Source organism: Rana temporaria, chromosome 3 (assembly GCF_905171775.1).
Source record: "Rana temporaria chromosome 3, aRanTem1.1, whole genome shotgun sequence".
Lineage (NCBI taxonomy): Eukaryota > Metazoa > Chordata > Amphibia > Anura > Ranidae > Rana > Rana temporaria.
This window is the reverse complement of record NC_053491.1, coordinates 400,050,452-400,063,864: the sequence shown is the minus strand read 5'-3', so window position 1 is coordinate 400,063,864 and position 13,413 is coordinate 400,050,452. Positions and strand designations below refer to the sequence as shown.

The following is a 13,413-nucleotide window of genomic DNA, read 5'->3' as shown; positions in this document are numbered from 1 at the left end:
TAGATAATTTCGTTATTTCCTGTGCGGGTCTTAAGAAACAGTCCTATAACCAGAAAGGGTGTGTAACCTTATATAATACACCTGCCATTCACTGGTTATATTTAGAAATACAGTTATAGCCCAATTCAACATTCTCATAAAGATATGTCCAGACTTGTGTAAAACTGGCCAGGCGCCCTCGGATTTTGCTTCAGGACAACAAATTTAAAGTGAGTAAAGTCTTGTTTTTTTCCCATAAAAATAACAAACATGTTATGCTTACCACCTCTGAGCAGTGGATTTGCACAGAGCAGCCTTGATCCTCCTCTTCTCAGGTCCCTCTTCAGCTCTCCTTTCCCCTCTCTCCTGCTGAGTGCCCCCACAGCAAGCAGTTTGCTGTGGGGGCACCCTGAACCAAGTCACAGCTCCCTGTGTCCATTCAGATATGGAACCCATGACCCAGCCCTGCCCCCTCTCTGATTGGCTGGCAGACTTTGATTGACAGCAGTGACGGCCAATTGGCTAGCTGACTTTGATTGACAGCCAATAGCACCGCTGCTGTGTCTTAGCCAATCAGGAGGGAGAATCTCGGACGGCTGAGACAGTCGTGGATATCGCTGGACAGAGAGGGACCTCAGGTAAAGTATTAGGAGGTGCTGTGCCCAGAAGGCTTTTTATCTTAATGCATAGAATGCACTTCTGCCTTTACAACTCCTTTAAACTGTACAGTGTTTGGCTAGCATATTGGTTATACTGTATGTGAAGGATGTCAGTGTAAATCTCCCTGCTTGGTTCATGTGCCACAAGCTATTAACATGTTAATGACCCTTCCTCAGCCAGCTCCCTAGTTCAAATGGTAATTGATTTATTGTGTGTGGGAAGGAGACCGGCCTTACTGTTTACAATGATTAGATAAGGGGCTCATGTTAATTATTCTGATTGCTTCATTGTGGTCAGGCTGTTACACCTAGTAATTAACTCCGCTGATGTCTTTATCTAAAGAAACATGTCTGCATGGTCGGCTCCGACTTGTCTCCTATAATCTGTATGGGAAACCCCACTGTGTGAGGGGGGCGTTCCTAACAGGCTGTAACCACATATAAGCTGAGTTTTTGTGTCAATAAAGTGTCTTGTTCCAGCAGTAAGCTTGTCTCATGTGTGGCTTTCTGGGCGATTCCAGGGATATCCCTCCTCGTGGAATATTGGGGTGATTGTCGTTATGGGAAGAAGGGAACGTTGACGGGGATATCATACCGATACCGTCACAATTGGTTGGTAGCAGTGGGATTTTTCCCTTCTATTCCCCTTCACACCCGGATTCCAAGCAGACACTGGAAGAACTACTGGAAGTTCGTGGAAGGATTGCTAGCAACAAAACCAAGCGGGTCATCATAGCAGAATCAATGGAGATAGACCAGGAGGACGGGATGGCAGCAACGCCAGCAGTACAAGAGATGGAGACACCAGTGATTCAGGAGGAGGAATCGCCAGCCAACAAGCTAATGAGAGAGAAGCTAGCATGGTTCGGCCCGAACCCAACGCCAGATGTGGTACTGAAAGTGATGGACCTGTTAGCGAAGGAGGCTAAAGAAATAAGAGACGCAGAACTACAGAAGGATAAACAAATAAGGGACGCAGAGCTACAGTTAAAACTGGCAGCAGTCCAACAAGCAGCCGCACCTTCTCCGAACAGTGAGTACAGCACAGCAGACGCAAGGAAGATTCCGTTTAGCGCTTTTAAAGCTTTTGATGAAAAGGACTGTGAGATTGATAACTTCCTGGCGGATTTTGAGCGACAATGTAACCTGCACCGAATAGCTAGAGGAGACTGGGTTGCAATATTGTCAGGCAAACTGTCAGGCAAAGCTTCTGATGCTTTCCGGACCGTGCCAGATCAGGATATTCATAGCTACGCCCGGGTTAAAGAAGTGCTCCTGGCTCGTTATGCAGTAACCCCAGAGTCCCACCGACAGAAGTTCAGGGACTCACGCAAAACCACGAAAGACTCTTATGCGGAATGGGCATGCCAATTGTCCCGGTCGGCCTCTAACTGGGCTAACAGCAGCCAGGCCACCACCGCAGAGGACATTTTGCAACTAATGCTCCTGGAGCAATTTTACAATGACATCCAGACGGACGTCAAAGATTGGGTGAGAGATCGCAGGCCCATGACTCTACCAGAGGCCGCGAAGTTGGCGGATGAATATGCAGATACTCGCAAGACGAACCAGGTCACACCACAGGAACAACCTCCACCACAAACGGTGCCCTCACACCCACCAACCGCTAGATACCAACCTCCTAACAGACCGGTGACATCTAGCCCTCGCTATCATCGCCAGGAGGGCAACGAACAACGCTGCTTCCGGTGCAAACAGCTGGGTCACTTCAAGCAGAATTGCCCCATGAATGACAACACCAGGTCAAATTGGTCTCAACCTGGGTACCGCCCACCAGCAGCAGCCCATTGTGTAGACTCGGCTTGGGATCCAAAGGAGCTGGGTCAGGAAGAACCATTGGGCACCCCTTACGAAGCCCTCATGGTACAATCTGTTATTACGGACAACAGGGAACACCATTGTCAGCTGGTCATGGGCGACAGCCCTGAGCCGGAGGGGCCCTGGAGGGAGCTGGGCAGAAAGAGGCACCGCCGGCCACCCTTCAAGAAGAAGAGGTCCTGGAAGCCGTATAACAAGCTGACCTGGGAGGAGAAGAAGCGACTGGAGGAGAGGGAGTCGCAGCGGGCGTCCCAGATGCGTGCCGAGATGTTCGCCAAGGGCCCACCGGTGGCCCCTTACACCACCACCCAGTTCCTGATGATGAAGGACCACGTGGAGAGCCTGCAGGACATGAGCAAGCAGGAGCTGATCCGTGAGTACATAGAGCTGGAGGAGTGCATAAGCCGCATGGAGGAGGAGAACCGGCGGCTGCGGAGGGAGCAGGGGGTGGCTGACCTTATGGGGCTCTGATTCCCCTCCCCCCCCCCCCCGGACTCTGAGCACCAGTGCTACAGCATTTCAACAAATATAACTTTTTCTTTTTATGAATCTCCTGTGATTGTCACTTCAGAGCCATAACCTGCCCCCTCCCGTAGCGGGACACCTAGACGGCGGCGCACAGACCCATTCGCTGTCTTCACACTGACTTCTGGTGACTTTGCAGATCGCACAAAGACTTGGGGACTGACCGGCGTGTGATCTGACGACCCGGTAGCATACCTGAGTCGGAAGCAGTTACCAATGGAGGTCAGTCACGCCAAACGGAGTTAACCTCGGACTAAAAGCTCTGAACCCGTCAACCCTACTGGACCAGGGAAGGTCCAACCGGGTTTGCCGGAGCAGGGAGAAAAAGGGGGGCCATTGGGAAGGATGTCAGTGTAAATCTCCCTGCTTGGTTCATGTGCCACAAGCTATTAACATGTTAATGACCCTTCCTCAGCCAGCTCCCTAGTTCAAATGGTAATTGATTTATTGTGTGTGGGAAGGAGACCGGCCTTACTGTTTACAATGATTAGATAAGGGGCTCATGTTAATTATTCTGATTGCTTCATTGTGGTCAGGCTGTTACACCTAGTAATTAACTCCGCTGATGTCTTTATCTAAAGAAACATGTCTGCATGGTCGGCTCCGACTTGTCTCCTATAATCTGTATGGGAAACCCCACTGTGTGAGGGGGGCGTTCCTAACAGGCTGTAACCACATATAAGCTGAGTTTTTGTGTCAATAAAGTGTCTTGTTCCAGCAGTAAGCTTGTCTCATGTGTGGCTTTCTGGGCGATTCCAGGGATATCCCTCCTCGTGGAATATTGGGGTGATTGTCGTTATGGGAAGAAGGGAACGTTGACGGGGATATCATACCGATACCGTCACACTGTATTCTGAAACACTTTTTACAGGTCAAGCTGAATGACTACACACAATTCAATCTCTCTAAATACAGAGGATGGTGGTCTGGTTGTATGTGTGCAGTTGGTCTATACAGTACTGAATTTGTCAGTTGCAGACCCGAGCAGGTGCAGCATGCACAAACATATAAAACACACAGGACACTTTGTTGACATGTAATAATCACACACTCTTCTTTAAAATTACTTAGTACTAGAATGTGTAAGGTTAGCAATATAGTATAATTTATAAGGTATCACTTTTTTTTTTTTTAGCCCAGATGAGCAATACAGTAAAACCTTGATTTGAGAGGGTTTTGCAAGACAAGCAACATTTTTTAATACATTTTGACATGATATACAAGCGATGTCTTGATATACAAGTATCGTCATGTCACAACTGAGTATAAAAGAGAAGAGAGGCGCCTCTAAGTGTAGCAATATGGTTACATTTAAGGAAGGTACAACATTTAGCAACTTATTGCTACACTTAGAGGCGCCTCTCTTCTCTGTTATACTCTGTAGCTCCTGCTTGATTTTGCTTCTAATCCCCTTGTGGAGGTTTCCATTCGTAGATGGACATTTTATGGTTACACAACCTGGTCACATTGCTATAATATTTTTATATGGACTATAAACTGAAGGACTTATGAATAAATGGTTGTGGAACGAATCATCTGAGTTTCCATTATTTCTTATGGGGAAATTCACTTTGATATACAAGTGCTTTGGATTACAAGCATGTTTCCGGAACGGATTATGCGCGCAATCCAAGGTTTTACTGTAGTTATATAAATCAGACATAGAATTTTTTGGCTTACTGGCATGGTGAAAAAGGTTGTATGCTTCGTCTCCTCCTCATACTTCCCGTCGGTTGAGTTTGTGGATTCCATTGCCTTAGATGAGGGGTTCCGACCAATGCCCATTGCTGGAACACTGTCCACTTCTATCTATAGCCTCAGCTGAGCCCGGCTGAAGGGATGAACACTGCACCTGGGTTAGGGAGATGAAGCTTCAGGGGTCAAAGGGATCGGTCTGCCACCCTGAACATCCAGACGGACAAGTTTTGTATGGACAGCCTTCAAGAGTACCTGGAAAGATAATAAAAATGAAGGTAAAATACTTTAGATGGAAAATGTAGTATATTTTTAATAAGCCCATAATGCCGATATTGTATTTCAATGTTTTTCTTAGATTACCTATTATGAGAGCTATATGTGGCTGACTGCAATCGCTTTGTCATTCTCTATCTCTCTCAACAACTGTTAGGATAAAATTATCAGCAACACATTTTTTAGGAGTTGCCGGAATAATAGGCTAGCACTGTGAGAAACACAACCACTATATAGCAAAGCATAGCAAAACCTACGGTGACTAAATATAAAATATTGCTGCCCCAATGTTCATACATAATTAGAAAGATACTAAAGTATATCTATAGCAGAAACATTTTTGGTTTTTTTTATTTCAGATAAAGTAGGGAATAGTTAGAACCCTATCATTTTTTCCGGTTGCCCAAGTCATGTTCGATAGAGTTTGAATAACCTTCTTCTGTTTTGGCAGCAGCTGTAACAATTGGAATTCCCATCCCTTTCTGTCTCAGGGACAATGGTCACAGGACAAATAAAGTGAATATACCCGGAGGAAATACAGACAGCAATAAAAACCTGACAGGGTTCGAACTGTTCCTGATTCTGTCCAAGAAAAGGCCTCTTCACCGCACACATATAAAAACAAAAACTGTAAACATCGTAGTGGCAATGACGTCTACAAGTGAGTTCACAATCTAGAAAACTACATGGCCAGCTCAACCCATTGGCTAGGCTGGATTTTTTTTGGTAAAGATATAAAATTGTGCCACTGGATAACAGACTCTTCAAATGATGCTGAAGGTTCCTTGAGCACTGACCAATTTCTGCCTCTCTGATAACTAAAAAAATCATTGGTTTCAGTGATTACCTATCTGTGTAGATCCTTATTCCCACTGACCGCCAACGTAAAGCCTTGTACACTCGTACGGGTTTCCCAGCGGACTTTTTACCCCCGGGAAACCCGAGAACCTGCTCGGTAACTTTTTCCCCCTACACACGACCGGGTTTCCCGACAGGAAAACTGCCATGAGAGCTTTTGGTCTGGAAACCCGGCCGTGTATACGCTCCACCGCAGTCTTTTCTCATAGGAAAACTGCCGGCTTAAAAACCGTTGGGGAAAAAAAAAAATAGCTGTTTTTTTTTCCCCCTGCGAAAACTGCGATGGAGCATACACACGGCCGGGATTACCGGCCAAAAGCTCTCATGACAGTTTTCCCGACGGGAAACCCATACGTGGGCTTAAGTGTTATTTTTTAAGTTTAATGGGCACTTCGTCCCCCCCTTGGCCCCAAGTGACCACTCTAGACTGTGTAGGGTGGCCAATAATTAAACAAAAGGTGGTCCTTCTTCACTGTCAACCAATGTAAGGGAACATTTTACTGGCCACCGGTGTAAGTGGGCACTTCACCACTGATCATCAATGTGAGGGAACACTACAATTTTCTTTTGTCTGTGTTTATGTTCCAGCTGTTAATATTACATCAAATTAAAATTACTAGGAAAAATTATTTTGTCATATAGAACACCCAGGTGTAAAATACACCAACTTCATCACATTCCTTATTTTTCCACACTAGCGTACCATGAGCTGCAGATCTATTATTAATTACCAACAGGGATTTCCCGAGACAAGGTGCCCCATGTAAGTGAATTTAAGGATCCTCCAAATTAACAAGACTGAGAAAGGCTGGTCCATGCCATTGAGAAGCGCAATGAATTTATCTATTGCCCCAATATTCTGTTCTAAGGGGTGTCCCTCTTTTCCATCTCAGAAGGTCGTTACAACAACCTGCTCAACTATAGAAAAATTGCTGAATTCAAATTGCCAAGTCAGAGATGTCTAGACCTCTTAGAAAACATGCTGAAGCTCCATTCACCATATGCCACCATCCTTTAGAGCAGGGCTGTCGAACTCAATTTCATTGTGGGCCGCATCAGCATTATGATTGCCCTCAAAAGGGCCAGTTGTATCTGTAAGATTGAATGTCCAGCGCATCCCCTCCCCTTTACATTAGATGTCAAGAGCCATCAGAAGTTGAGTCCCCCACTCTCCCTTATATCACAGTGCACCCCCTCCCTTCCCTTATGCTGCTGCTGGGAAGAAGCTGGATGCATTGCTTGAAAGCAGAAAGTAAGGGTCTGGAGGAGGGCTGGAGTTCTGGAGCTGCAGGAGAGGTGCGAGGGCCACATAAAATGGCCTGAAGGGCCGGATTCGGCCAATGGGCCTTGTGTTTGATACCTGTGTTTTAGAGGGTACTAGGAATGAAGGGAGACGGAGTCTAGACTAGGACAGTGTTAAGAATGAGCAGCACATGTATACCAAAGGGTCTGGTGGTGTACACAGTTCTAAGCCAGCCATTCTGCCTTAGGCACATGCTTACATTTATGAACTATTTTGTTTGCATATTTCCCCAGAAGTGGCTTATAAGAGCAGCTGTCTTATACCAAGCTAGGTCTTAAAGGGGTTGTAAACTGAGGATGTTTAAAAAAAAAATGCAAGACAATGGCATAATGTGCTAGTATGCATCGCATAAGGTAAGAAATTCTTACCTTGGAACAAAGCCCTCCATAAAGGCTGACATGTTCTCCCCGTCTTTCTTCAGGGTTCGCAAGCTCCAGCGCTGTGATTGGTCAGAGCCGTAATTACATCACTCCCACACACGTGCAGGAGCTCTCAGGTTTCAAGACAAAGCTCTGAAGCTCCTGCAAGGTATGCCGGACCTTCAGAGCGCATGCACCAGTGATGTCTAGGAGATCTTTTTTTTTACCCACAGGTAAACCCTATTATTGGCTTACCTGTAGGTAAAAATGATCAAGTAGGGTTAACAACCGCTTTAAAACTCACTCTCATGGCTTATAGGTTCCCCCTCCAACTTCACATACAGTAAGTTGGTCTTTCTGTACTTACATAGATGGTTAGATTTTGACTTGATTCCCGCATCAACACACTCTATAGCTATGGTGAAGCTATTGTGTTCTCCCGGGGGGAGGGACGACACACAATGATTATTGCTAGCCGCTTTCTGACAGGCTGGCTGTACCCAAGTTAAATCGCTCTGCAACACCCCCCCCCCCCCCCCCCCTTTCCTGGCCTGCATACTCGGATAAGGGCCTGGTATGGATTTGGGGGGGGACGGGACTGTTTTTTTTGGGGGGGGGGTTTTGCTGGCATTCTTTTGTTTGCATTCAGCTGTCAGTGGGGAAACCCGCTGACAGCTGATAAGTCATTCGTTTTTAAGGATGCAACGGTCAGCTTCCTGGCCCAATCCTTAACAACCAGCTATTCTTCACATTTGAATCGATCAATCAGTTTTCGACTGATTTGAATTGTTCTGAAAATGTGGAATTCATAAGAAAATAAAGAAACCAAAACATAAAAAAAATCCATTCTGTACATATCTAGTGACTTTGTAGAGCACAAACACAATTTTTACATTGGTCAAAGCCAAAGTCGTAACAAAGGTGCACTCATCCAAAGTCGCATCAAGTCGCATAGAAAAGTCGTAATGGAAACTGTACAATTTTTAAGTCATACAAGTGTGGTGGGACACTAAAGGACTCTGTATTAGGAGGTTTTCGATTTCTTTATTCTGTATAATTTATTTTTTATCTTTTTGTTGAACTAGATGGGTTTTCTTTAACCTTTGTAGCTATGTAACAGGTGGGTAAAACAGACACTTCTTCACCATAATTTATGTATGAAGTGCCTTGGGTCTGTATATTAGTCAATGCAATAAATGCAATACAAGTGAAGTTTATTCTGTACATCTTCTCTACAGTCTTCCCTCGGACTTAATATCATGTCACAAGATCTGCTCATATATGATTTCTGCTAAGACCAGACCAGATTTAATTATGAATTTATAAAACAATTATCCAACAGAATTACACAATTCCAGCTGTACAAGTACAACAATTTCTTAGTGTAGGAAATTGTTATAACACTGATCAGTTTTTTTTTTTTCTGTGTCCTGTTAAGGAATTTTTTTTTCACTTCCCATCTTAGAGACACCAGAGGTGAGAGGAGGTCTCTCCGAAGAGGGGACTTTCCTTCAGTTGTCTTTTCCATTGGCAGGTTTAGCCTCACCACCTGCTTTAGCAACAGTTGTAAAATCCTGGTGACAATTGTTACTAGCACCTGACAGAGCATTTAAATGTCACAGGAAAAGACAGATTTCTGGTACTTATTTCAGAATAGAATTGATATTTTTCCAGTACGTGCAGAATAGAATAAATCGCCTAAAGGCTTCTTCACATCTGTGCCTATTCCTGAGGAGTAACTATTTCTTTCTGCAGTACTGTGTGCTACAGAAGGCCATCGGAATAATCTTCAGTGCCCTGATTACAATTAAGTGCCCACCAGTGCCACAATGATTGCCCACCACTGCCAACCAGTGCCCATAATTGCCAATCTGTGCCCAAAAGTGCCAGCAGTGCCCACAAGTGATGCCAGTCAGTGCTGACTATTAATGCTTCCCATCAATGCCCATCACTGCTGCCCATCAATTCCACCCATGAATGCCCACCAGTGCCACCTATCTGTGCCCAGTGACACTTATCAGTGTCGCCTATCAGTGCTCAGTGCCAACTACTATCAGTGCCCATAAGTGCGGCATATTCTTGCCTCATCACTGCCCACAAATGCCGCCTCATCAGTGCAGCCTATCAATGCCCATCAGTGTCGGTGTTCTGACGAGAAATGACCCCTGTCTAATAATGCCCGCCCGTTACTGTGCGTGGGCAGCGCTTGCACAGTTCCAAGCCGCCGAAAGCCACGAACCTCAGAATTGACGATCAGCTGTAGACGGCGCCTGCGCACTATAGCCGACATAGTGCCACATGCTCCCGATGCTCGTGCAAGTCTGCAAGGGGCGGATTTGTACATAATGGGCTCTTGTGAGGGGAAGAGGCCTACAGAAGGGGGCGTAATTTGTAATGATGGGCAGTGCAATTGCTTGTGAAAGATAGGCCGCAAACACGTGTAGGAAGAATAGCAGAGATATATTTGTTTAGGAGAGGAGCACTGGCCATAATTGCAAATTACGCCCCCTTCTGTAGGCATCTGCCCCTCACACGTGCCCATCATGAACAAATCCGGCCCTTGCAGACTTGCACGAGCATCGGGAGTGTGTGGCAGTATGTTGGCTATAGTGCACATGCGCCATCTACAGCTGCTAGTCAATTCGGATGTTGGAGGCTTTTGGCGGCTCCGCAAGAGCAGTACCGGGCGGGCATTATTCGACAGGGGGCATTTATCGAAAAGACACCGGCTCATCAGCGCCCATCAGTGAAGGTGAAAGATTACTTATTTGAAAAATGTACTGAAAGAAACTAAGAAAAACTATTTTTTTCAACATTTTTGGTCTTTTTTTGGGGGGAAAAATTTAAAACATAGGAGTGAGTAAATACCACCAAAATAAATCTCTATTTGTGTGAAGAAAAAGATAAAAAAAATATGTCACATGGTTACAGTGTAGAATGTCCACGCAATTGTCATACAAAGTGTGACAGTGCTGGAACCTGAAAAATAACTATGGCAGGAAGGGGGTTCAGGTGCCCAGTATTGAGGTGGTTACACATGTATTGCAATATGTGTGCACTAAATATCCTCATTTTTTTATTGCAAAGTTGGTAGAAAGGGTATAGCAGTGTGCAGAGGGTTCATCCAGTATTTTTAGTGTTAATATGTGGTCACACCCCTTTAGCACCTGGTAGATTATATGCATGGGCAAGCTATTGGGATCTGAGCACAGGTATATCTTGTTTCTAAAGACATAAATAAAACACACAACTATGTTAAAAAAAAAATGAATGAATCGAACATTGAAAGAACATGTGAAATGTATGCACATCATTATTGCAAGTGTATGGGATGGGTGTGATGAGGTCCTAAATAGCTTGTTCATCTTCCCGCAATAAAATGCATGCTTTTGGGTAAATCGTTGCAAGAAAAAATCTCATTCCTTAGTATGAGGTTAGTTCACATTTATGTGCTTCAGCTTGGGAAGTAGGGATGAGCTTGGCCAGGTTCCGATCCCAGCCTGAACCCATGTGAGTGAGCCCTACAGGAAGCTGTTGCTGTACTAAGCCAAGGCATTCCCCCCTCCACAAATACGCACCCCTTATTACATGTTATGTCTCCTTGCTAGCTGCATTGGCAGACAACCATGGAAGGAGGAGAGGTGCCATGTGTGACTTCACAGCCAACCTAATGCCCCGTACACACGATCGGAATTTCCGATGGAAAAAGTCAGTGTGTAGCCCCAACTGAGTTTTTCCATCGGATATTCCGAAGTGAGACAGCTTCTTTAACCACCTCAATACTGGGCACTTTCACCCCCTTACTGCCCAAGCCATTTTTCAGCTTTCAGCGCTCCCACAATTTGAATGACAATTGCGCAGTCATGCAACACTTTACCCAAATGAAATTTTAATAATTTTTCCCCACAAATAGAGCTTTCTTTTGGTGGTATTTGATCACCTCTGCGGTTTTTATTTTTTTTGCTATAAACAAAAGAAAAGTTAAAATTTTGAGAAAAAAAAAGCAATAATTTTTTACTTTTTGCTTTAATAAATATCCCCAAAAATATATAAAAAAAAAAAAAAAATTTCCTCAGTTTTGGCCGATACGTATACTTCTACTTATTTTTGGTAAAACAAAATAATCGCAATAAGAGTATATTTATTGGTTTGCGCAAAAGTTATAGCGGCAACAAAATAGGGGATAGATTTATAGCATTTTCTTTTTTTTTTACTAGTAATGTCGGCGATCAGTGATTTTTATCGTGACTGCGATATTGCGGCGAACACACCGGACACTTTTGACACTATTTTGGTACCATTCACATTTAATACAGCGAACAGTGCTATAAATATGCACGGATTACTGTGTAAATGTGACTGTCGGGGAAGGGGTTAACACTAGGGGGCGATCAAGGGGTTAAATGTGTACCCTAGTGAGCCGGGCACGCGCATCGGGTTCCCAGTAACACGCGCGCGCACCCTGGTGGCTCGGCAAGGCGGGGACTTCATACAACGTCCTTTTAGAACGAGAGCACTATCGTGCCGCCATCAATTGACGGTAGGCGGTAGTAAAGAGGTTAAAGTGAGTTTAAGGAAACCTTCGTCATGACAGAAACTTTTGAGGCCACCTTTCCTGACCTCTCCTTAAAATAGGAGTTTTCTGATTCAATGTTCTTAAAGTGGAGGTTCCATCAAAAAAAAAAAAAAATTGCTTTAAACTGTAGCTTACGAATAAAAAAGAATTTTTTTTTTTTTACTCATCTGGAAATGCCTGTTGCTATGCAGTCCCACGAAATCTGCCTTTGAAACCACCTAGGATTCTGACATCATCTCCCTCTAATGCTCCTGGGAAATGTGTGTCATCATTTCCCAGGATGCAGTGCGCTGTCCAATTATCACGCCCCATCCAAGACTTCCAGGAAGTAAATGCCTGTAGGCTTCACAATGCCCACAAGCAAAATTACAACAGTGTAGATATAGTTTTATAAACTATCTTTTTTTAATATCTATGCGGATCGGCGGCGGATTGTAAAATAGTAAGTGACCAGATTTATATTATAAAAACACAGGATGAAAGGACATACATTTAAAAAATGCTAATTGTGGTTGGAACTCCGCTTTAAGTATGCCCATATTGGCTTCAGACTTTTTTTCAACTTTCCTGAGCTCATAATAATAATAATAATAATAATAATAATAATAATAATAATAATAATAATAATGATGCAGGTAGATCAGTGTAATAGCCAAGCAACCAAAAAGTGAGATTTCAGTTTTTATGTGGGGCTTGGTTGGCTGAGTCAACCTATGACTTCCTATTGGTCTTGGATATTCCAATAGTGAAAATGTTTGCCCCAATCCAGCCTTTGTTCCTGTTCACACAACAATGATTTATAGGGGAAATGGCCAAAGCTATTTTGGCCAGTTTTTATGGATCACAGCAGTGCACTTGGTACTACATTCCTGTAAACCAAATTCAGCTGACAGTGGGCCAAAGTCCACTGTCAGCTGAAGTCACAGAGCTGGTCTAGAATCAGCAGGGATCTTGACTATAATGCCAGGATCTGCCCAGATGCCATTGAGAGGTTGAGCCAGCCACTCCCAACGCCCAGCACTCCAGTGAGCACTGGAGAGGCAAAGCAGAGAGTCTGTGACTGTCAGTCATCAATTCACTGAAGACCGAGAACTGAACAATCAGTGGTTTTTGATCACTCAGTTCTCTGTGTAGAGGCTGGGGACAGATGCATCATCCGTTCAATGCTGCATCCAACTAGGTCAGTAGAAATGTTTTAGTTTTTGGAATACCGCACTTCTCTTTAAAAGAAAACAAAAAACAGCAGATAAAATTGGAGGTTCTTTAGAAGGGGGACAGCAGATGTGCAGACCCTGGGAACGTAGCGAAGAGAGATCTCCAACAAAGTCACTGAGCGACATGAGA

The 13,413-nt window shown here is 44.3% G+C and overlaps 1 protein-coding gene across 3 annotated transcripts in view; it reads right to left on the bottom strand.

Moving 5' to 3' along the window:
- The window catches only part of SLC23A2 (solute carrier family 23 member 2), a 258,087-nt gene that overhangs the window by 140,594 nt on the left and 104,080 nt on the right, over window positions 1-13,413 (bottom strand). For all 3 annotated transcript variants that reach the window (XM_040345915.1, XM_040345916.1, XM_040345914.1), the window contains one exon: window positions 4,683-4,952. In XM_040345915.1, coding sequence (XP_040201849.1) covers window positions 4,683-4,787 — 105 coding nt within the window. In that variant the 5' untranslated portion in view covers window positions 4,788-4,952. The remainder of the gene's footprint in view (window positions 1-4,682; window positions 4,953-13,413) is intronic.